Source organism: Lathamus discolor, chromosome 12 (genome assembly GCF_037157495.1).
Source record: "Lathamus discolor isolate bLatDis1 chromosome 12, bLatDis1.hap1, whole genome shotgun sequence".
NCBI lineage: Eukaryota > Metazoa > Chordata > Aves > Psittaciformes > Psittacidae > Lathamus > Lathamus discolor.
In genome coordinates, this window is record NC_088895.1 from 12,907,576 (window position 1) to 12,932,331 (window position 24,756).

Consider the following 24,756-nt stretch of genomic DNA (forward strand, 5'->3'; position numbering starts at 1 on the left):
TAATAATCTTTATCAAAATATACAGGATTTGCTAGAACGCTGTCGTACACGATCTACTTCAGTATTCGAAACTGCATGGGAGGCAAAGGCAATGGCTGTCATTGACTGTATCTCTGACACAGATGTAAGTATATTTTATGAAATAGGCATCATTGGCTCTGACACATCAGTTCAGACTGAAACAGATCATTTTTACATAAGCACACTAGTGCATTTTTGCATGAGGAGGAGCAAATAATATTTTTATTCTATTTTAGTAATCTCCCATGTGAAGTTCTCTAAGAATTTAATTGTAGTTTTGATGTCAGCACATGGAAAACTCACCAGCTTTCAAATACATGAAAGCTCTACAGTGTTGTTAACTACTATGAAGATTTTTTTAATCTAACTTGACACATCATATTATGATAATTAAAGCCCTTTCTGCAAAGTGGAAATGAGCAAAGAAATAAACTGCTTGCCTAAACAAATCAATCACATGGGAATAGTAATTCAACAGAATACCTTGTTAACTTATTTTGAAACATAAGCTTTTTATGTTCCTTCTATAGCTGAAATTTGATGCAGTTCTACAGATAATGCATGGTGCTATGGTACCGTGGAGTGCAGCAGTGGAGCAGCTGGTGAAACAGCATTTGGAAATGAATCATGTCAAGTAAGGCAGCACCCACAGTCTTCACCTTGGATTTGTGTGTACTCTCAATTAGGCTTCTGGTATTTGGAGGGAGGATGGAGGGGAAATACTGTGTATCAGACGTAAGACGATGATTAAATCACACAGCTGTAGGTAGTTAATTAGTAATAGTCTGATTTGTCCATAGAGTAAAGTTACTGCAGGAAAGTTACCGCTTGATGGAGATGAAGAAGCTTTTGAGAGCCTATGGGATAAGAGATACCAATCTTTTAAAGGACAAGCAGATGATAATGGTAAGTCATCAGCATTACTCTTACCTCTATTAAACAAAATTCTCTGTGCTTATCTGCATGTATTTTAATGGGGTATTAGAAGCCAGGCTTTTAAAAAGTCTTAGCAGCTGATAGCTTCCACTTGTTATCAATATCCATTTTCTCTTGTCCTGTTGGGACACATTTTTTTCCTGAAAGCCCACTCTTTTTTTAAGAATTAGCTGATTAGTTTAGCCCAACCTGATTAGTAGAGCACTGATAATAAAAACCCATAAGTATTTCTTCAAAAGTTTACTTCCATCCTGTTGAGCTCCCTGAATGGTGAGAGTTCCCAGGATAATTCTCTTCCCCAAGCCTTATCTTCTCCCAGTTATGATCTAGTCAAGTTTTGTCTAGATAAAAGTTTTAAGCTTCTAGGTAGCTTACTTGGTACAAGCGATACAATGACAATGCAGAAGCAGTGTGTGTAAATGAACTCCTTTGTTATCCTGTACATCAACAAACTAATGCCCATATTTGTTCTCTTCTTGCAGAGACTAGCAAAATACATTCTTAAACAAGATACCCCTACTTGTTTGGAGGATGCTTTGAAAATTGTAGCAGCATACATGCTGCCCACTGTTGAAGTCTACATTCTGAGGATGATAGACCTGATTGACAGAGAAAGGGTACTAAAATACTTCATGTCAGTTCATCTCAATTTAAAAACACTGAGGCCTATTGTCAAAACAGGGACAACCTGTACTACTTTTTGGCATCTTACAACTTCTAAAATTTTCTCTTTTTATTGCAATTCTGTTAATTGTACACACACCAGCCTACACTTAACATTGAAAATAAGACCTGTGTCAGAGTTTTAAACATCATGAGCCATCCTTCTTTTGTGGCAAAAGATGAAAATTATGACCCACAATATATAAGTTTGGAATTGAAGTGTCTACATGTTTTCACATACTGGTTTTGCCAGAGTTGCTTTAGGGCAAGTTGCTTTGTTTTCAAAAAAAAAAAAAAGGGGGGGGGGGGGGAATATTCTTTCTTCTGAGAAATGCTTTCTTCGAGGGCAACAGCACCCCAGAGGAGTACAGACCTGCCCCTTTAATACTGAGAGCGCCTAAATGTTCATCTTGTGACAGTGTTGAATTACATTGATATCCTAACTAGGAACATTTAACTTAGCTTCCTACATTATACTAGGTGTGATTACCTTTATACCCTGTGTTGGTCCCCAGTTATGTTATTGGAATCATTTTGACCTGAAGAGAAGGAGGCTTTTTGATTAAAGGAACCAGATTAACTCCCCTGCAAAATAGTGTTTTCATGTTAACGTTTGTTCTCCCTTATTTGCACCTGGTATTATTGATAATCATAACCATTGTGTCAAAGCAAAGGCATACATATAACTTAGTTTTTCCAAAAGCAAATACCTTTCTTTTGATTATTTCTGGCTTACTTTTTGTTTGTTCTGTTCTTTTCTTTCTCTCCTCAGGAAGAGGAATCTCTGACTTTGTTAAAATCTCTGACTCTTGCTGAAGCTGAGGAAGTTGCAGAGAGATTGGCTCTATGGGGAATACTGGTATTGCAGAATAAAGCAGATAATGCTGAAGAGGTACTGAGTCATTTCACATTGTGAAGTGTGTGCACAAGTTATTCTAAATAATCTTCTTAACTAGATGCTTAAAAAAGGTTTGGGATGCCAGTCAAACCCTCTGTTTTCCAGCAAAAAGGAATGATGAGCTGATCCTACTTTGAGCAAAAGGTTGGACTAGGTCACTTTGAAGCCTCTTGAGTTTACTTGGATTTTATAAACTATATAATTTTTTTTTTTGTTATTTTTAAAGGCATCTCCACACAGTGGCATGGCCACCTGAATTCAATCCATAATTCATAAACCCTGCTGCATTATTATACCTCTAGTCCCCCATATTTTTGCTAACAGTTGTTTTAGCAAGTCATTCTGGGCAAGGGAAGCAAGAACAAAGGGAGAAGGGTGGATATTTTCAATACTCCAGTGAGGCCTAACAGACTGTGGAGAACATACATATTACAGCCATAAAACACTTATTTCTGTAAAGGATGCCTATGTACAGTAACTTTCTGTTCCCTTGCTTTTCAACTGCTTGTAACTTAGACTTGATAATTGTTGCTTAAGATGTTTGTAGAGCATTGCATAGTATTTTAACAAAGTGGAAGCCTGAAGGTCACTGTCTGTTACTGGCAACATTTTGACAGAACAAAACATGAACCTCTTCCCTTCCCACAGCACAGAACACAGATGTTTATGACTAAGACACTTGCGGAAGTCCTTAAATTCCTGTTCGGCATTCAAAAAGGTAAGCTACAACTTAAAAAGTCTTACATTCCCTTTGTAAATGGAGTCTGGAAGTAATTGGTTTTCTCCTCCTACAGACAATCCTCTGAAGAAAGACGAATGTGAAGCAAACCTAAGAATGTTTGAAACACTTGCAACCCTGCAGGTAAGTATCTTTAGTTTCAAACTGCTTTTAATTTACTGTAGTTATTCCAATTGTTCTTATAACATGGATGATATTAAAAATTTATCATATTTACAACTTATATGCCAAGGTTGTTTTTATTGTTGAGCTCAAAGAGATTCTGAGGCTAATATACCAATTTCAGTAGTGCCTGGGAAAGTTCCCAATTACTAGAACTCAGTTGTCCATTTAAACCAAATAAATTAGATACTCTCCCAAATTCTTAATTGCTGAGAGTTCAAAGAGCCCATGATAGCGTAATGGAATATTTACTGAGATACTATTATGGTTTGTAAACTTAAACTGTTTAATACAGCATTTGAGCATGCAGTAGCCTTCAGGTTTTGTTATTTTGCTTACCTACTGCCTAGCACAATTCTCTCATTCATTACATGAATCAGTAATTGTCAGAAACTGGTAAAGTCAACTTTGTACCGAATGTATTCCTCTACGAATGAAACAGGAAATAAAACCATTTTTACACAAAAAAGCTAACATTTTTAAAGGAAGTCATGTGAATACAAATATATAATCTTTTTTGTTGCAGGAAGATTTTGATATCTTTCTTTCAGTTGAAGAATTTAGGAATCCTTCACTGATGTCTGAGCTTCTTGAGAATCACTTTAAAGCTTATGAGACTGACAGATCTCTGTCAAAGTCTAGAAAAGCACAAACAGTGAATTGTAGTTCAGAAGATGGTAAAAGCAAGAACCGCTCTACTCAATCAAGGCTGTATAAACTGGCTCTGCTCCTGCAGAGGTCAGAGCAAGAACTGGGAGAAAAACTGGTCTGGAGAGCACTGGATGCTGGAAAAGTTGAAGAGGCTGTAAAAATATGCAGGTAAAATTGCAGAGCTTTTTAAGGTTACACCTTCTCATGGGCTTTTCTGTGCTATTATTGATATCTTGCAGAAGTAAGTAGATGGAGAGCAGAGGAAAGGGGAGTTTGGTTTGGTTTAGTTTAGGTTTTTTTAAATGAGTGTTTAAGCAAGAGGCTGAGCATAGAGGTTTTTGCTGTCAAAATTGCCTTTCTTTTTTGCCATAACATACTAACTAAGTAAAAAGAGTTAAGTTAGACACAATATTAAATAACCACTATGAGAACTTGTCATCTTACATAGACAGAAGAAAACTATTGTACACTGATTGTACGTACCAGGTCACGGTTTCTAGCTGGTCTCTGCCTCATGCTTAGATTGTCAGGTAACTTAACTTACTACCACCTCCCCCAAAAGAGATCAGATGAAAATGTTCAATATATTTTTTAACATGTTCTATGTGCTTTAGCAATATCTTTTCAAGTTAAGCTCAATTGTATTTTTTCACTTCAGTCACAGAAGTTTTAGTTGCAGTGAGCCATATAGGTAAAATAGGTAAAAGAGAATTAAATCATTAGAACAGAATGTGGCCTTAAATAAAAGCCCTAAGGACTATTTTCTCTAAGTTCTATTTTTCTAATAGGGAGTTCTATGAAAGTCACTCTAATGAAGAAACAGGGAAGCTGCTGTTTTCAGCCTGTCAAAGGCTTTGTCATATGTTAGGAGCTGATGTCCCAATGATCACTCCTAATGACATGAATCTTCCAGCAGTGATCTATGAGATGGCTTGCCAAGCATCTACAATATGTAGTCCAGGTAATTACCATTTATTTGTGTTCATGATGGAAATGCAACTTTCCAAGCAATATTTAATAAACCTGAACCCAAAGTGAATTTCTGTATATGCCCCTTTAAAAGCAGGTGCTGCAAAAACATGTTTCATTTTTATTAGACATACGAACCTTCTATTCACAGCGTGTTAATGATCTTAAATCTTTGTACAGATTTACTATTAGATTCTCTGGAACTATGTAAATATACTTTGGCTGCCAAGGAAATTTACAGACAGTGCCAAATAGAAAACTATGGATTTACAGCAAAGGTATTTTCTCCTAACATATTTTTTTAACATACAGAATGTCTTGAGTGTCTGAATAGTGTTCACTCGGCATATGTTTTTTTTCTCCCATTTCTCCAGCAGTATTTAATGGGCTTATTTAAAAAGCAAACAACCACCACAAAAACACCCAACCCACAGCTCCATAAATAAAAATTTCCTTGAATATGTGTGTACTTCAGCGTAAAGAGTGAATTGATTTGAGTACTAGAAGCAGTGCAGCTGTGTCACAAGTAGCATTTTTCACTTACATTTCAGTATAATAAATCCCACTAATGTGACTGACAGTACCAGTGATTTTATTCATTAGCTGCTGCCAGGACTGCTGGAGAGCTGGCTGGTCCTGCAGTGCTTTAGGCTACTTGAAATGAATGGTCTCTTCCAGTGTATAGATCAAAGTGGCTGGGCAAGTGTATTTATGCACTGAATGTTATTTTTCTAGGAAAATGATCCATTTGAAAAATGTTTGCTTATAATATTTGGCCAAGAAGGTTTCTGAAAGCCTCCATTAAATTAAGAATGCATTTTGGGTGCACAACTAAATAACGACAACATCAAAAAGAAATGTGGCCATTCTAAGTAGGAAATGCTACTGATCATTTAAAAAAAAGTAGTGGAGTAAAATCGTTTTTCAAATAGAAGATCTTGTTCTATTCGTATACTTGAAAACTGGAATCTTTTGCAGCATTTAGTTTGTTAGTAGCCTTACTAGCTGTTCTTTTTACTGTGTGTGTTTTCATCAATGTTCTTATTTAGACGACATCTTTTGGAGGAGATAAAGATCCTTATGAAGAGTGGACTTACAATGACTTCTTTAATGAAGATGGAATAGTTCTTGATCCACAGATAGCTCTACCAGTTGCATATGAAACTATTTCTTCTCTTCTGCCTGTTTGTGGTAAACTTGCTTTCCTAAACATTGAGTCAATATAAAATCCGTATTTCATACTGATTTTTTTACCTAGGAATATAAATAATTCAGCACATGTGTGAGAATTATCAATTCAGAAATCTCAGACAAACTCGTGGAAGAAACATCCATTGGGGTGGGTATAGAAATGGTGATCGGTTTTGTTCTGGTTCAGGAAGAATCTGGATGACTGAAAGCTGAAGATGTGGAAAATGCTCTGAAGAAGTGTTATTATAAACTTGCCCTGTTCTTAAGATCTGAGAAGGCACTACCTGGTAGCCAGTAATGGAGACAGAATTCTGTCAAGATTAATTTCATCCTAACCTAAAATGATGGTTCTTGTATTATATGCCATTGTAGATACACACAACTCTGAAAATTTCAAGTATTATGAACAGAACTCTACAATGTTGTGAATGGGGGTTGGAACTAGATGATCTTAAGGTCCTTTCCAACCCTAACTATTCTATGATTCTGTGCTGAAAAAAGACATTTTTGTTTCTCTAAAAGAAGCACTCAGTATTTGATAATTATTTAATTTCAATACTTCTTGATGTAAATGCTTTCTTTCCTAACATATATTAAAAAGCATGTAATTGCAAAGTGTTGCACAATGCTAAATCCACCTATAAATGATATGCTTATTTGATTTGGATAGATTTATTACCTTCACAGATTGTTTACGTTGACTGTCTCATCAAGACAAAGGCATTTAAACACAAAGTAGTTACTGAAAACTGTTAGTTTATGTTCCTTTGTGCTTTTGAAAAGATGTTCCCTCTTAAAAAACATCTAGTCAGGCACAGTTAAAAATGCAGTCCTGGTGCTTACGTACTGCCTCTGAAGTACTTTTAAGGCACTTTCAGACTTTCATAGTGTTGCTGAGATCTCTGCACACTGCTTACGTGTTTTTGTCTGTCTTTCAGAGAACAAACTATATCCTCTGGACTCTATAAGCCTGGCCAACTGCGCATTTATTAAAGGTATTGCAATGGCAGATTCACCCCACTAGAAGTATAAATCAGAACATTAGAAAACATGAGGTTTAAATTAATTAAACCTACACAAGCATGACTAAAATCATTATTTTTAAATGAGTGCCTAGATGTCCACTTAAAGCCATATTCTAGGGTACAGTGGGTTCAGCACAGAAGACACAAATTTGGATGGTAATTGCTACCCTTCAGCCATGTGATTCTGGGCATGTTGTCAAAGCCTGTATTTCAGTACAGAAGTTCTCCCACTGTGAGCTAGAATCCGCTAGAGGCTTTCCAAGGAGATGACCAGGTTCTGGGTTTAGGACTAAAATAGGAGTCTGTTAAATTAAAAGCCCTGAAAATTTAAGGTTTCAGAGGGAACTAAGGCTGATCTCGTGTCATAAATTTAATGAAGAAAAATAGGAACTGCTGTGATATTTATTCCAGGAACAATATTATGCTTAATATAAATATACTTATTATTTTCTGGGGTTGATTCTGTTTGAAATATCTCACAGGACAGAACCTTCTGATGCCTGCTAGAACTCCCATCTGCGCAGCACTGCAGAACCTCATGGAGTGCAGTCAATGTGAGTTGGCTTTGCGGCTGATAGTATGTTCCTTTGGCTCCTGCCTTCAGCATGGTGTATCAAATAACATGGATTTGGCCCTGAGTGAAAAGGTACGGCAAGAATGATGCTGAATTTTGCTGAGAGTAAAGCTTAGAAGTAATGCCAACTATTAATAAGTTTAGAGTAGATATATATGAATTTGATAGGTATGGGAGAGGCTGTCCCATGGCCTTGTAAAAGTTACCACTGGTTGATCAGATATCATTTTGTGGAGACAGCTGGTAGTTTCTTTCCTATTTTTCATGGTCTCCTGTTTCTCTTTGCAAAGTGTGTTCAGAAATAAACTTTCAGTCTCTGCAGGGAGGCCAGGAACATGACTTATTCATGATATAATAATTATATTATTATATACTTATTCATTATAAAATAATGTATTATATATTCATAACGGTTTATTATGCTTTTTCACATTCTTTTACCATTGGTTAGTATGGGAAAGTTGCACACAGAATATTCAAGAAACACTCCTCAGTTCAAAAGCATTTGGAAACAGAAATCCTTTTTCTATCTAAAAGAGATCTTTATAAGATCTTAATTAAATCTGAAAATACAATTACTATAGTACCTCCTATTCTGCTATAAATTACAAGAGAAGTTGGAGGCTTAGAATTTATTGTTAACCATATGCTGACTGGTTGTTGGTTTTTCATAACAGCTCCATGATGGCAATACACTGGCTGAAACCAATCGTTTTGTCATTGCCATGAAACAGAACAGTACTTCAGCAATTATGAGCACTATCCTGGCCTTACTACATAAGGTAAGAATGCTAGCTGCTCTGTCTGAGAGGTTACATATATTGGAAGCTTTGTCTTTGTGGGATCCTTTAAGAACTCCTGAACTATAAAAATGGCCTTTGTGATCTGTAGGTATTCGCCATCTCATTTTCAGTCCTGGTTTCAGTTTAGATTTGTAGACTTCTTGTTGTGGGTAGCTTTTTAAAAAGCTATCTGAAAAACCTGCAATATACCATCTTTTAAGGCAGTTTAGACTAAGGGAGGTGACTTTTAGACTGGCTTTAGTATATTTAATTTTTAAGTTCTAAAACCTGAAATGCATTTTTATTCTGTTTTCCCCCCCTTCTAACTTAAACACCCAATACACCTCTAAATTACATGTACTTTTCGTGTGTTATACTTCATACAGAGACCTATGAAAATAACCTGTTGTTTCGGGGTTTTTTTCTTTCCTCCCTAACACACAGGTGTTCAACTGTCGTCTCATAGATCAGGACCTAGCACTGGGATATTGCACAGTTTTGCCCAAGGAAGACATGTTCAATAAGCTGTGGGATGTAATAAACAACACATGGCAAAATTACAGAAAAATCTTGGTAAATTCACAAGGCAATGCATTTCTTCAGCAAATAGAGAATGGTTCTTTAAAAAGACATCAGCAATATCATATGGAAGTGTAATAGTTTAGCACTGTAAAGGGCACAGCAAGGGTATAGAGGGTGCCACTGAGAGAGATGCTACCTCTTTACCACAGTGTAAGATTGTGCATAGGCACTTGTGAACAGCTGGTGTGACGGAAGTCCAAGCATTAAGTTACCTCACCATGACTTACTCCAAAGCTCGAAATTGGTTATTTCAGGTCCTATCATAATTTATACCTATGTTGTATTTTGAAGAAATTGTTCTCTGACAGCAGTTGTCAAGAGCGGAATGAATGAATAAATACATCTATTAAAATATAAAGGAACGTGGGAAGCAAAGCATAATGAAGAAATAGGGAGAGTGACATAGACTGGAGAAAACCGGGTGTCTAAAAATACCTTTTGTATTAGTTTCCCTAGTGTAATATTAACGAAATATTTCTGAGAAATAAATTTGGTTTTTTCAAGTAGCTTCAAACTGCCAGCTCAGGAGGTGGGATAATGCTTATACTACCTCTGTGAGGCTTATTTTCATTTTACATAGTTATGTGATCATCTACGAGTAGTTTTAAGTTCCTCTAAGGACTTAGACTCAATTTTCAGATTATTTATTATACCTTGTTCACTTCCCTTCTCACTCCTTTCAGGCAGTGGCTCTGATTGGAGCACAGCTTGCTAACCAGTCTGATGAAGCTGAAGAAAAAAAGAAGTTCCAGGAACTGGTTACTGATGCAGAGTGGGGTATCCAACTTGGGAAACTTGGTGTAAGTTTGAGTGATTAGTTGATTTGTGTTAGGGTTTTATTAACTGATAAATATCCGTATATTCTGAGATGCATTGTGATTTTTAGACACATTTTCCATTCAAATGTCAGTTGGGGTTTTGGTTTTAATTTTTCATTCTGATTGTCTGCTTTAATAAACCTCAGAAACTGAGAAATGCAATAACTAAGGGTACTATAAAAGAAATTTTAAGTGCTAAGTATTATTTGGCGCAGGGCATAGTCAGCAAATGGGGCTTTTACCTGTTCTAAAAGTGTCTGAAAGTAAAGAGAACATAAAAGGTTGACTATGTAGGAATTAGTCTGGGCATTGTCTAAAAGACATCTCTGGAAAGAAGATAAAAATGTTTGTTTATCTGCAGATTTCCTTTGAGACTGTATTTAGACAACCACCAATAAGGAAAAAGGAGCTCATAAGAACACTGGTACAAAATCCAAAAGCAGACACAGATCTCATATTGAATTACTGCAGGTAAGAACTGAAGCAAATCAATTGTGTTTAATTATTGCTGTACTAATAACCATCCTGCAATCTATTTGGGTTCAAATAGATCCTAGTTCATGTAATATGTAAATTGTTCTGTTTGTTGGGGGTGGGAGGGTTAGTATTATTCAGAATACATACTGCTCTCTGGTGAATTATTCATAAAGATATCAGCACTTTGATGACACCAAAGGTTGCAGGGAAAATAATACTCTGTCCTCTTCCAGTACTTTCAAGCTGGACAGTGATGCCGCACTGCAGCTTTGCATTGAGACACTTCTTCTCCAGAATGCTAATACAAATCACATCGAAGATGACTCTGCAGAATGCAGGGTGAAGCAATCTCATTCCACCTTACTAGCTAGAGCACTGGAAATAATTCCTCTGCTGAAAAGCACAGAAGAGCTGGTCATCAGCCTCAGTGGAATACTGTACAAGGTAAAACAATATAAAAACAACACACCAAAACAAACACAAAGAATCCCTGGAGTATGTATCTAGCCTCAAATGCTGCATGTCACTTAAATGATACGTTAACAGCAACACAGAAATACTAAAAGGTTATATTTTTTCTAGTTTTTCTAAAGGATTTAAATGTTAACATTTGGTTTTCTACTTCTCTAAGGGAAAAAAAATGGACATGTAATTTTCTTTAAAGACAGGTAGAGGCTTTCTGCACAGCCTCCCTTAAAACAACCTGAAAATAATAAAAGGAAAAAAGTAATTTCTACGTTTCAGCACACTGGAAATAATTCAAAGTGCTACAGGAAGAAAAGATGGGGGCAAATAATTTACATCTTGGTTGGGAGCTTTTTGTTTGGTTGGGTTTGGGGATTTTCTTATGGGGGGGGAGAGGATGTTGAGGTTTTTTGTCTGTTATTCTTTTCATCACTTTGGTCTTTCTGCAACATCCTGACAGCTCATTAGGACTATGAAGTGGAAGTCTTGTTTTAGAGAAGTATGTCATGGTGCTTCTATTGACATAATGCTGAAGAAACAATATAGTTGGTATTAAAATTGTGAAAAGTTAACTCAGTTGTATGTTTTTCTAAGACAATTCAGATAAGATCTTATAAAATAGATCATTATTTTTAACAGCTTGATCCTTACGACTATGAAACTATTGAAATTGTCCTGAAAGTGATACAAAATGCTGATGAGAAGAACACCAGTATCCAGCTGAATCAGGTATGTCAAGATACTACCTTGCTAATGGCATCTATATTCTGTTTTCTCTATTTATTAGCATAGTTCTCATTCAGAAATAGCAGTCAAGAAATAGTCATCTCTAGTTGTTTCTCAGCAAGGGCTCATAGCAGGGATGAAAACTCTACCAATAGGTACTAACTCTCCAAAATCCCCAATACCTCCAGTATTTAGGCACATTTACTGGGGGCGGCAGGTAGAAATACAGTAATCTTGTGGCTTTTTTGCCTTTTCCTTGTTTTTTTTCCTTACTTTTTTTTTTCCTTCCTCCCCAGGCCTTGAGTCTCCTCAAACATCTGGAATCTTACAAAAGAATTTCCTCACCTGTAGACCTAGAGCACCAATATGTTTTAGAGCACATGATTCCCTTACCTCCAGCTGCTCAAACCAGACTGCCCTTTCATCTGATATTCTTTAGAACTGCACAATGCTTCTGGAACATTATAGGTAAGTTCAGTATTTTCTGTGGCTCGATAGATGTGTAATTCCCTTTCTCTGCTATTTGTGAACTTCAGAGTTCTACCATGTATATTTTCTATTCATAGTATTCTTTACTAATGCAACTTTCATCCCAACTACTTCTGAAAGCATTTGTGCTCCTAATTTGCTATTGGTAAGATAACTGGCTTTGAGTGCAGCTAAAACAATGTATACAGTGCAGAATTCTGTCCTCAAATACTTTCTTAGGACCTTTCAATGACTAAAGTAACACATCTGCCCCCCTTCCCAGGCCACTAGGGATAATTAGGATATATTCTTTTCCAATGTAAGTCTGACTCTAACAATAAACCGAAAGTGCTTAATTTCATAGATAAAGCAGAATTGGACTGTGACACTATCATACAAGTGTGACACTATCATTCATCTTTTTCCTTTCAGCTGCAGAGCTCAGTGAGGAATCCTTCCCAACACTTCTGCTGATTTCCAAACTAATGAAGGTAAAGTAGCATCCTGAAAGAATTTATTTAAAAATCATTCTTTCTCCACCCCCCACCCGGAAAAAATAGCTTCTTTCTTTTCCATTATTTTGGCCTCACTATAGAACTTCTGGCAACTCTTTATCTACTTCAATGTTTTTCTAGGTTTCACTGGATACCTTATACATGTCTGCAGCTCAACATGTCTTTGAAAAGAAACTGAAACCAAAAATATATGAAATGAGAAACACTGGATATACATCCATTGTTAGCAAGGAAACAGCTAAAACCTTGCGGACCATCCAGTCATATCTGCTGTCCATAGTTAACCCAGAATGGGCTGTAGCTATTGCTCACAAGATGGCACAAGAATTTCCAACAGGTGAGGTGCATGTGATGACTTGAGGGGTGAAGTAATAGGAGGAAAAGGATAGGTTTGAAGCCTGTGACCAAACATTTGTTCAGTGTTGGATAAAACCCTGGGAAGTCTGGGAATAAAAATGCATTTGTCTCCTACATCCAATTTTGAACAGCTATTCTATAATGCAGCATCACTCTTAAATCCTTTTCTTACTCTTTTTAAGCTGTGTTGTCTTGCCGAAAGTTTCCGCATGTTCCTACCACCTTCAGACAAGTTTTCCAGCAAAAGCAAATATTTCAGCCAAATTTAAACTAGCTTTTCTGTTAACTTATTCCAAATAGTTAATTTTTTTTTTTTTGCTCTTTAGGCACAAGATCTTTCCTAATATTTTAAATATCATCTAATTATTTTTAGTTCTTTGAAATAAAACAGATATACTGTATACTGTAGAAAGGATTAATGAAAACTTACATTACTTCCTTCCCCCCTTTCTTTTTATCTTTAAAAAAGGTCCTGACCATATTCAAGCACTGAAATTCTGTCTCCATCTAACTGAGAAATGGCTAAAGAACACTACAGCTAAGTTAATGGTAAACTGCTTGCAAGACTGTTGTGGTGTAGTTGGGCACTTATGTTAGTGGCTTGGATTGTGGTGTGTAAATTGTACCATAATAAACCCTCTCTCCCATAACAGTCTCTTTTTCACAACCTAGCAAAAATTAGGCTTACAGTTCCTGAAGGCTGGACAAATAATAGAGGGTTTTAAGGATAAGTAATACGTTCTTTCTCCTGTTGGGTGCATTTTTCTTGCTGTGGGAGAATGAGTTGGAATCTGTTCAGCTGTTAGATCAGTGGCATTACTGACTTTTGCTTTGAGTTCCAAGATTCTTTAGCTATTTGTAGTAGTACATATAAAGAAAGTCTGCTTTGGCCTGACTCTCTGGCTTGTTTTTACACGGTTGATAGGGAAAGGTGAATAAGAATCTCAGCCTTGCTTATAAATATCAAACTTGCTATGGGGTTGTTGAGACACAATGAACACTAAATAGTTCTTTGACTCTTAGTCACATCATTGAGTAGAATTCTGCTAAATGAAACTAATTCTAGCAGCCAGGATTTAATATTAAATCTTTTTCCTTTTCCATCTTACCTCAGAATGTCTTAACTTTACATACTGGTGCATGTGGTACTTATCTTAATTGGCTTTTTCCTGCTAGAGCAGGATGGCTAATACTATCTATTCACAGAAAAAATACCTGTAGGTAGAGGTACAGGGACACATCTGAAGAACAGATCTTGCTACTCAGCTCACTGTTTTAGATTATAAAAAGATGAATTTTCTAGTGCTTTTGAGTAAAAGGAGGTTGTTTTATATAAAACTGTGGTGTTTTGCTAAAGGATGACTCTCGTGAAAAAGTGGAAGTCCTACAGAAGAAATTACATATGCAGTATAAGCGATCAGCAACAGAAAACATTCTAATAACACATCACCTGAACACTGCAGAGTATTTAAAGTCTGTTGGGAAGCCAGCAAACCTTATCACTTTACTGTATGAACACCACAGTATAGACCAAAGAATCCAAAATCCAGCTGGCAGAGATTATCCAGGTGAGTGTCTATAATCAAGCTTCCAAGGAGCAAAATGAAGCTCTTCAAAAAATGCTAAGCAAACTAATACTAGTTTGTAAATATATTGTCTCTCCTTATTTATGTAGATATCCATATGGCAGCTAAGGAGATAGCTGAAATTAATGATTTGGACATGAACAAAATATGGGATAAACTGCTGGATAAATGGCTGTGTCCAAGTATACTGCCCTCAGAAGTAAGTCAGCACAGGAGGTTTGGGTTTGGAGAAAAGTGACCGATTACGTAGAATATGTATATATTAATCTTTTGTTCAAAAGACTCATGAATCTATTTAAGATGCACCTGAGTTCAGACTATGTGAACATCAGTAGTTTTCTAACACTGTTCCACACCGCTGTGTCTACTGAGAAGGATTTGAAATACTTTCCCTTCTCTCTGTATAGAGATTAAAATCTTATCTTTGGTGCTACAGTAAGGCTGTGTAGCCAGAGTAGAGGAGGTGTAAATATATCATCAACAAACACTGATTTTTAGAATTGGAAAGAGAATGAATCCTCTCCTGTTGCTAACAGAAGTAGCTATTGTCTCTGCAGCATACAGCTGGGTGAGAAAGGGCAGGGAGAAGGCCTCTGCTTCAGAATACCAGGTAGCAGGCTGGGAAATGGTGTTGGCTGCCAACAAATAAAGGACTGATAAAACCAGTATTCCTTTCCTTGGCTGCATTAGCAGGGGAGCCCAGCTTTTAAGATAGGGCTTAAGCAAGAATATGACCCATTTATTTATCCAAACAATTTAGAAAATTTTCACAACTAGATTTTCATGTCTTTCTAAAGAAAACTCAAGAAATCTTTGGAGATGCACAGGAAGATGAAGAACTCCGAAGGTATGTGTGTTATCTTACATGTAGTATTATTATTAACTGGCAAGTTTAACTGTATCTGGCTTTTTAAAGAAACCTGACACTGTGATTCAGAACTCACTGTTGTGGTTGCATTTTTACTTTCTGGTGACATCACTTTTGAATCATCAAATACTGATGCAATGAAGCACCATTCACAGTAACTTATAGACATAAGTAAGTGATTAAGAGTAGCTATTTGGAGGTTTTCTCCTCATTTTCTATATCACTGCAATCTCTTATCCCTAATCTCCTTTTTACATATATTCTGAAATACTTCTATTTGGATGAGTATTGATACATTTATTTTAGTTGTGATGCTACACTTGTATTAAAACCAAATGCATTCTTGCAGAGTTATCTACCTACTTCAGTCTCGCCCAATGGATTACAGTTCAAGACTGCTTTTTGCAATTACAACATCTGCTACATCTGTAAGTTCCCGAATTCTTATTTTAGCTTGCTACTTCTGAAATTTTTACCTCTTATTAAGATCAAGTGTTGTCTGCTTAACTGCACAGATTTCAACCTAAGGCCTCTGTATCTGTGTTTTAGATAGTTTATGTATCTGTATGAGCTCTTATTTTTCTCCCCATCTTTGGAGTAGAACTGAGGTGTTCATTGAATTTTGTTATTGGCTGTCAAGAGCAGCCCTTGAACTCTGGTTTTCTAAGTTTATTGCTGATAATATCTGAAAATAACTTAATTAAACATTTTTCTAGAATGTGCTTAAGCTGGTGTGATACCTTGGCTAAATTTTGATAGAATTAAAGCAGAGTGGTAAAATTGTTTTAGCAGAACCTTAACCTTCAGTCTTTCACACTTAATAAATGTATTTGTGATACTGTATGTCACTGATGCTTTACTTCTCTGCATTAATAGTCTTAAATCTAGAACACTACCTCATTTAGCAGCAATCTTTGAACTTGACAAATAGTCTGATTAGTATAAATGTGAACCAAGCTGTTATTTAGCATGATTTCCACTAAATGAATCAAAACCATCTTAGAAAGGATCATAATAAACATGTAGTAAACATGTATAACCCTCTCTCTAGTTGTTCAACCAATTGTTGTGACTTTTCACTGTGGCTTTTTCTTCCCCTCTCAGCCAATTGGTGATTCTCAGCTGACATTTGCTCACAGGAGCAGAGCACTTAAGTGTCTACTCTACTTGGCAGATAACAACACTGTGGAATCACTCTTCAAGAAAACCATTGATAAAGTAAAGTAAGAAGAATTTTCCTTAAGGTGTTCCTTAATAATGATGTTTTGTTGGTCTTTAACAGCCCTTGGGAAAAAAACCCAAACATGATATTTGGAGAATTCTTTTTTACTAATCTGTTTTTTGAGCTTTTAAATTGTATTTCTGAAGAGCAGAATTAGATCTTTTAACTTCACTTTAATGTAATCAAGTGCATCACAATCCTAATTTGTAAACTTGGAAGTAGTATGACATTTACATGGGAAATATCTTGCTCCGTTTTGCGTAGATTGCAGTGACTTCTCTAGTGACTGAAGCATTTTCTCCCACCCATATACGTCATAATCATATAAATCAGAACTGGTCATCTTGCAAAGACATATTCCTCTGCAAAAATAAGGAACCAAAACCCCAAGAGCAAAATGTTGTTACTTTGAAAATATCTGTAGAATTAACTTTGAAAATGCCTAGCGTGGAGTTTCTATGCTGGTAATCTAGAATTAGGCCTTTTTCATGGAAATTGATCATTTCAGAGTTCATCACACCACATAACTGTGTAAGGGATTCTGTAAACATGCAGTCACTGTGCATGGATGACATTTGAGTTGCAAGAGTTACAGTAACTGGTTTATCTTCAGAGCTGATCCAAGCCATCCATTCTCCACGTGAATGAGGTTTCCCTAAGCAATTACCAGAAAGTCTTTTTTTACTTCATTAAAATCTTAAAATACATTATTTTTCCTTTCTTCCTTTTAAGCAACAGAACACTTTCCCAATATTATCCTGAGCCTGATTATGTAAATTATAATGTAATAATCTCTGTAATAATCATTAATGCCTGGTGTTGGGGGGGACTTTTTTAACAGGTATTTTCTAAAATGCTTCATTTACCTGGCAGAGTTTGAAATCTTGAATATTCCATATACTTTTGAATCATTTCATAACAGTCCTAAGGAAGGAATGATAAAAGGGCTATGGAAGAATCACAGCCATGAACCCACGGTATGATTTTTAAATCCTTTGTGATTGTTTGTTACATCTGTGACATGTTCACCTTTCTCCATAGCACCTGCATTTCTGAACACGTTGCTCCAGTGCACTCTGTCCTATTCATACTCTACTAATGGTATACTACTCACAATTATATTTAAAAATACCAGTGAGTATGTACTCTCCCAAATACTCTCCTCTTTCAGAGTGACAAAAAAGACCTCAACCTTTGATGTGACAACAAGCAGTACAGGTTTGCTGATCATGAATGTATGTTAAAATACAGCATGTCCTTGCTCTCCTTTAGGCTGTCAGATTGGTGGCAGAACTTAGTCTAGAATATAAAGTATACGATACCCAACTGTGGAATGGCCTACTACAGAAACTCCAGAGTTTCAATATGGTAAGGAATTTTTAAGCATGAAGTTCTGCAGCAAGGTGAGGAAAAGGCTTTTTTTTTTTTTTAATCCACTGATTTCTAAAGAATGGGAAAATAGATAAACTACAAACATACTCTGAACAATTACTGATAATTTACATGGTTACTTTGGGCTCTTGGATACTGAATGGATGAAGCTTTGAGGAATGTGTGTTTTAGCAGTACTGCTTGCAAATTTTTACCTAAAATTATTCTGTTTTGTTGGGGTTTTTTAAAAAGCCTTTCAGATGGCAAGAGCAAGTCCTAGGATAACTGGAATATTTATTCATATTATTATAAATTTGCAACATTTGCATATTTTTGTGTGCAAATACGTATATACAAACTGTGTTTATGTATATACATGTGTGTACATGCACATACACACACACACACACACACAAAAATATCATCCCTGCTAAATAGTAATCCTGATTTTTGCCACTCAGAATCTTAATTACCTCTCATTGTTAAACTTTATGTAACATTGCTATAGCCTAAGGAGGTAACAGATGTGTCTGGCAACGTGGCTCTATTATGAGCAGGTACTGAAGCCAGTTGTAATCTAGTGAGAGTTACGTACTAATAGCAAAGAAGGTGGGATCATAAATTTTCAGCACCAGTTGTATTAAGTCTAACAGAAATCTTGGGTATTTACTGAGACAACGTATGCTGCTACTGCTTGTGGTAAGTTACTGAATTATAAACCATATTTCCATATGCATCAGTTAGTCCTCCCAAAGGAACTTTAACTTTTCAACCTGCAGACAAGTACAATGCAATTCTGTAGATTATCGCCAAATCTTCAAAAGCACTGTAGGATTTTATAATGAAGTTGGGTTTTGTTTTCTTTTTTTTTTTTAAGATTCAATATTTAAGAAGAGTTTTGATAGCAATTACTGGGATTCATTTATTATGGGAGGTAAGTTTTTCTTCACTTAACAGGAATTTAGCATCCTGTGTGCTTATGTGAATGGCAGCATCTGTGCCATGAAGTGTTATGCATGAAAAGATTCTTCATGAATTATTATTTTTATGACAATGCAATATGCAGATGAGCACTGTTATTAATCACTGAAATAGCATATTTTGCATTTGTGGTTCCTTCAGTAAACACTGACCTGGAGGGTTTTGTAGTGTTGCCATCAGTCACAATATGGCTAGATCTCAGACTATGAGAATAATTCATCCAGGATAAAAAGAAAACTGACTGGCTTCTTCCACCTACAGTGGGTCAGGATGTCTGTGTTTACCTGTATACTTAGTTACAGCTGTATTTGGCTACTACCTTAATGCTTTGTTGTCAACAGATTCCCAACTTTAGCCGAGCTTGGCGAAGTGTGGTTCTGTCACCGTTTCTCACAGGTAGGGTTGATGTTGGCTATCAGGCTTATGAAGTAACTTGGAGATATATGTATATATATGTGTATATGTACATATACATACACTTTATCATGTTTTCTTTATTTCTTAGCTTCATGTCCACCAAGTCCTAAACAGTTAGAGGAATGTTGCGAGTGTTTTGTGATTCTGCTCAAGTAAGTAAAGTCCACATTTGAGTGGGGATGGCCATTTAATTTCTCATCCAACAGTCTCCCTGAAACATGCAAAGGTGCTCTGAAAACCAGGGAACCTTAGTCATGAGTAAGAATGTTTTGCCTCTTGTCGGGGAAGCACAGGATCATGCCACACCTATAAAGAAATTCAGTGCTTGGCTGCAGGCTGTTGGTAATACATGCTGTAACTCAGTACCTTGGTTGGTCAAACTGTGCTGGGAACTGCTCTCTGAACTGGGACTGGGAACCAGCAGCACAGGCTGCTGGAAACTAATTTATTTGCCCAGTCTGCCCCATGGGGGATAGCTGTTCCTGTCCTGACATTTTTAAAGGACTCATACCCAACCCTAAAAGTCCACTTAATCTCTTTCTTAGCCCACAAACTAACATATTTCCTAGAACACTAACATGGAGTACATGAGAGAAAGAATTAATTTTCCTACAAAGACATAACAAAAATCTAATAGCTGCATATCTATAAATGCAATAAACCTGTGGTATGAATGTGCCAAAACACTGTACATAAACCAGTTCTGCATTGCCTTTACTATTTAAAAACCAAACAATAAATCATCATCTTATTCACCACAATACTCTGACTTGCTCAAGAGAAGCACAAGAGCTCAGAGAGCTCAACTTGAGCTGAAAGGTTAGACAGGAAACACTGGAAAAGGATCCAGCTGAAGAACATACTTATACCACTGTGCATATACATGCACATATACCAAAGCACTACTCTGGGCAGTTGGCCAGCACTTGCCCTCAAAACAGTGCCTTGGCTGTTTGAAAGAGAAGGAGGAGAGAAAGAGACAGAAAATTGTCATGCATTTGTATTGCATGAAACTTCAACTCCCATAGCTTGGCTGTTTCTGAAAAGATGAAGTAAAATTCTATTGTCCAATCTGGCTTAAAAATCACATACATATATATGTTGAGAACTTTTTATGTATCATTCCTAACCTTCTTGTGAAGGTGTCCTGTTCTAGCTGACTTGGATGTCATTGGAATAGCTAAACAATATGCACAGCTGGACCTTCCAGCCTTTGCTTTGGGGTGCCTGCTGCTGATCCCTCAGTCTGAGAAGCGAGAACAGCAAATTCAGGTAAATAATAAGTTTTGAGTTCTATCTGTGCAAGGGAATGCATTTAAGTGTTATGTTCAAGAGACTGTAAAAGGTGGTAACATATAATTCCAGCTTGTTTAAATACGTTACTGCTGACAGCTGCTCAGCATTTCCAGTCCACAAAGGCTGTTGCTCTGAGTTTGGCCTTCTAAAAGGGATCATGTGAACACTTCCTTTTTTTAAAGCAAAAGCAGCAGCTTCAAGTCATCCTCAGCAGCTGTGTCATATGACTCTGCCCTTTATGAATCAGAGGACATTTTATGGGATCCCACCCACAAAGCTCATGTAAAAACCCCAACAAAACCCAAGCCTTAGGCCATATACCTGCTAGAGTAGTGTGGAGTTGATGATAACGTATGTAATCCCTAAGGAGCTACCAGGTGGGTAGTTTGACAACAGACTGCAGGAAAAGTACTGAATCCTACTACAGAAGAGTGCTGAGTTGGAAGCCCCATAGACTTCTTGTAATGCATATCAAACATCTTTCTAAATTCTGATGTAAACATTTTGCCTTAAAGCCATTTCCTCACTATTCATGTATCTTGAGTTTCCCCTCTTCTCATTTGTTTCCATTAACTTATGCTCTGCTTATTGTTCTCCCAGGTGAAGGCCATTCCTATTAGTTGTCAGGAGCAAACTGGCACTACTAAAAGCATCTCAAATTCACAGACTTCCAGTCATTAAAGTTAAGCTCAGAAAGATTTTCCCAAATTACAGCACTAGTGCAAGACATTTGGTCTGCTGGCAGTGAGTCAAAAACCCAAAATTATCTATAGTAGCTACAGCAAAATACCCTGTGAGAGTTAAAGGCTATGAGTATTATCTCTCAGTCAAAGAGCACAGAACCTGGTTTAATGATTTCATGTTTGTATCTAGAAATTCAAAATATTGATCCTGAATAAATCAAATACTTGCTCTGAAGGAAGAGTTTCTACTTTAATCACTCAGATTAATAATGTTTTGTAACTTACTTTTACAAGGGCTTCTTATCGACATGTAATGCAGAAACTGTGCTGCAACAAATAGATGAGCACATGAACACTGGAGAAGTAGTAGCGTTTGCTTCTCAGGTAAATACAGTAAATGTTATTTACTTCACTTGCCTTTGACTTTGGGGCTTTTTGTTAGACAAGAAGATAAAGGTACTCAGAACCCTTTTTCCTCTCTGCCCTGATCTTGCGAAGCATTAGTGGACATACTGCCCACTTGTAAAACAAGAGCAACTTTTGCAGGGATTTCTGCATTTTTATTAATGTTGCGCAACTGGAGAACTCCTTGTATATACACACAGTGTTACAGGCTGCTCTGTTTGTGGGCCAGTATTGTTTGCAGCACTATAACTGTATTTTTCTAAATAGTATTTTAAGCTAAAAGGCCAAAAAGCTTATAAAACTGCACTCTGTTGCTTTGTCTTGCGCTGCCTTCCTAAGGGCAAGTTTCTTCATTTGTAAAATCTGCCATTTTCAGCACTAAAATATAAAGCTTAAAATAAAACAATAACCTCTATGGGAGTCCAGCAAGAAAACTCTGAGCTCTTTTCATTCAACAGTAAAATTTCTTCTGTTTAAAACATTAATGCTTTTTCATTACTAAAACTTCAATCTACAGATCCGATCTTTGGTTTTGGACAGCATCATAAATGAGAAGCTGTATGAAAAATTCTTGAAAACAAAGTATTTTCCACTGTTGAAGCAACAACTGATGAGTACTCACAGACTGAAAGAACTGGTGGATTACTTTGTAAAGAAGAACTGGTAAGTTAATAAAAGGTGAAACAGGTGATGCATTATTGATAGAAGCTTAATTTCTTAGTTTAGTTCAGTTTATGTCATTGAGATTCTCTAGTGTTTAGTCTCCAAGAATTTCTGAAGTACTGCAAAGTTAAATGAATAAAATAAGAATCACACCTCACTTCTTTGCATACTTAGGCTAGAGTTTTAGTGTCATTCAAGGCAAGGTAACAATTTGTAGAGCCTGGACTGGCAACCAGATCAAATGCAGTTAAAAAAGCACAATAACCTGACTGAAAAAGCAAACAGTTTTGAATCACTTGACCATACCTTCAGATGATCTTAGCTTGATGGTATCAGTCACAGCTTCAGCAATACAAGCACTGAAAAAAATAAATGAACTGCCTGTACTCCAGACTTAGGAATTAGTGGTTTTTAAGAGCTAGAAATACCTCTTCCTTTCCACTTAAATAAAACAAAGGAGCTTGCTGCTGAGCCTGCTGCAGGGCTGTTCTCAATCAGGAATCCATCAGTGGTGACTCACAGCACTTGGGTATTGAACACAGCTGCAGCCTTTCACTTCACACCCCAAATACTTAGTATTGTGAGTTACCAGCTATCCTGCAGTCAGAATGGGACAGGAACCAATAAATAATTGTTTAAACTCTAGTATATAGTGATTTTATTAGCAGTCACAGGTTAAATGCTAGGCTTGTAATGGCTTGTTTCCCTCGACTGGGAAATGACAAGCTAACTGCGAAAATGTGGGGTCACACCTTACTGTTCCACTTGAGTGTATATGGTCTGAATTCTTTGCCTTTTAGGGCGTTTTAAGTTGATGAACTTTTGCCTCCTACAGCATTGATGATGCTACAGCCCTAATTCGAGAATATCAAGAGAAATGTGGAAACCCCACTCTGGCAGATGTACCATCATCTGACCTTCTGAAGGTAAAACTACTTCTGTACCTCACATAGTGCTTTCTCCTTTTGTTTTTCCACACCGAGAATTTCACTCAACTTTTAGCAAAAATACTTGTTAGCTGATTTATTTTTGTAAAATATATTGTATATAATAAAATATCCCTTTATTAATAAAAATAATTCATTTTATTCAGACCAAATCTGTGCCATGTGAAGCATTACATTTTCAGGTACCTTCACAGGTTTTAGATGCTCTCCCCTTTTCCTAAGCCCTATTAATAGTGTTTTTTCACTTTCCAGATGTATTTGAATGGACCAGAGACATCTGTACTTGAACTGTCATTGATAAGGTCTTGATTTACCCTTTTCTCCCTCTGCTGGCAGTAGGAGGGCCATGCATTCAGAATGCTCCTACAGTCAAGTGAACATTAATCTAAACCCTCAACGCTCTTCTATCAAAAGCTATCCTGAGCTTTCCACATTTTTTTAACCGTTCAAGGCTATTTCTTCTCCATCCTCTTTCTGTTGAAACAGTTTGGATTTACAATAAAATTTCCTGTTTCTATTCAAGAATAACGTTCATATTCTGCACTTTCATTTTAGGAAGGATTAGTTTATTTCCTTCTGTATTTCTCCATGTTTAAGTCTGCTGTCAGCATCTAAGACTTCATTCAGACAACCATAACCTTGTGAATTATGATAAACTGTTTCTAAAACTGTAAATGGTGTACTTGATGTAAAATATACTTTGTAGTCTAATTGTAATTATATCTACAGTGAGCACAAATAAACTGACTTCTTGTATCCATTTTGTCCTTATGGTATTCTATAAGCCTTTTTTAATTATGGCATTGTTCCACTCAGTCACTAACCTTCCTTGAGTAATGCATGCCAAGGTTTTCCATTCAGCTCTGTTCTTTCTGTATGTCTGCAGCAGAACACAGCAACAGCCACGTGTTTCACTGCATGAAGTAGCAGTTAGCCAGAGATTCCCCGAGATACTAGGCTGAAACACTGGTCTCTAAGGTAAAGCAGATTTATTTTGAACAGAAGTTATTTAGTCAGCTTTATTACAGAGTAAGGGTTCTAGCTGATCCTTTAAACTACTGGTTTTCCATAGAACTTAAAACTTTGTGACAAATACTGCACAGCTTCTTGCACATATACCACACTGGAAAGAGCCATAATACAAAGGCCAATGACTGCAAAGTAAATAGGCCACCACTAAATGTTCTTCTGCAAGAAGACGAAAGTTAATGTTCTGGTTTTATTGGAAGGTTAGCAAAATGGAATCTGTTTATATATATATATATATATATATACAGGGAATATACTTTAAGTTCCCT

At 36.5% G+C, this 24,756-nt stretch overlaps 1 protein-coding gene across 1 annotated transcript in view; it reads left to right on the plus strand.

The window, feature by feature from the left end:
* The window catches only part of KNTC1 (kinetochore associated 1), a 36,594-nt gene extending 12,380 nt beyond the window's left edge, over nucleotides 1-24,214 (plus strand). The window contains exons 27-64 of the mRNA XM_065692623.1: nucleotides 26-124; nucleotides 552-655; nucleotides 822-927; nucleotides 1,440-1,574; nucleotides 2,393-2,512; nucleotides 3,167-3,236; nucleotides 3,313-3,380; nucleotides 3,946-4,238; nucleotides 4,859-5,031; nucleotides 5,220-5,317; nucleotides 6,089-6,230; nucleotides 7,169-7,225; nucleotides 7,738-7,901; nucleotides 8,507-8,611; nucleotides 9,056-9,184; nucleotides 9,877-9,993; nucleotides 10,373-10,482; nucleotides 10,722-10,932; nucleotides 11,593-11,682; nucleotides 11,976-12,147; nucleotides 12,580-12,638; nucleotides 12,783-12,999; nucleotides 13,489-13,568; nucleotides 14,377-14,587; nucleotides 14,695-14,804; nucleotides 15,403-15,452; nucleotides 15,823-15,901; nucleotides 16,578-16,696; nucleotides 17,537-17,672; nucleotides 17,968-18,063; nucleotides 18,944-19,000; nucleotides 19,389-19,443; nucleotides 19,553-19,616; nucleotides 20,607-20,736; nucleotides 21,738-21,827; nucleotides 22,366-22,511; nucleotides 23,347-23,437; nucleotides 23,711-24,214. Coding sequence (XP_065548695.1) covers nucleotides 26-124; nucleotides 552-655; nucleotides 822-927; nucleotides 1,440-1,574; nucleotides 2,393-2,512; nucleotides 3,167-3,236; nucleotides 3,313-3,380; nucleotides 3,946-4,238; nucleotides 4,859-5,031; nucleotides 5,220-5,317; nucleotides 6,089-6,230; nucleotides 7,169-7,225; nucleotides 7,738-7,901; nucleotides 8,507-8,611; nucleotides 9,056-9,184; nucleotides 9,877-9,993; nucleotides 10,373-10,482; nucleotides 10,722-10,932; nucleotides 11,593-11,682; nucleotides 11,976-12,147; nucleotides 12,580-12,638; nucleotides 12,783-12,999; nucleotides 13,489-13,568; nucleotides 14,377-14,587; nucleotides 14,695-14,804; nucleotides 15,403-15,452; nucleotides 15,823-15,901; nucleotides 16,578-16,696; nucleotides 17,537-17,672; nucleotides 17,968-18,063; nucleotides 18,944-19,000; nucleotides 19,389-19,443; nucleotides 19,553-19,616; nucleotides 20,607-20,736; nucleotides 21,738-21,827; nucleotides 22,366-22,511; nucleotides 23,347-23,437; nucleotides 23,711-23,767 — 4,410 coding nt within the window. The 3' untranslated portion in view covers nucleotides 23,768-24,214. The remainder of the gene's footprint in view (nucleotides 1-25; nucleotides 125-551; nucleotides 656-821; nucleotides 928-1,439; nucleotides 1,575-2,392; nucleotides 2,513-3,166; nucleotides 3,237-3,312; nucleotides 3,381-3,945; nucleotides 4,239-4,858; nucleotides 5,032-5,219; nucleotides 5,318-6,088; nucleotides 6,231-7,168; nucleotides 7,226-7,737; nucleotides 7,902-8,506; nucleotides 8,612-9,055; nucleotides 9,185-9,876; nucleotides 9,994-10,372; nucleotides 10,483-10,721; nucleotides 10,933-11,592; nucleotides 11,683-11,975; nucleotides 12,148-12,579; nucleotides 12,639-12,782; nucleotides 13,000-13,488; nucleotides 13,569-14,376; nucleotides 14,588-14,694; nucleotides 14,805-15,402; nucleotides 15,453-15,822; nucleotides 15,902-16,577; nucleotides 16,697-17,536; nucleotides 17,673-17,967; nucleotides 18,064-18,943; nucleotides 19,001-19,388; nucleotides 19,444-19,552; nucleotides 19,617-20,606; nucleotides 20,737-21,737; nucleotides 21,828-22,365; nucleotides 22,512-23,346; nucleotides 23,438-23,710) is intronic.
* Nucleotides 24,215-24,756: the final 542 nt, after the last annotated feature.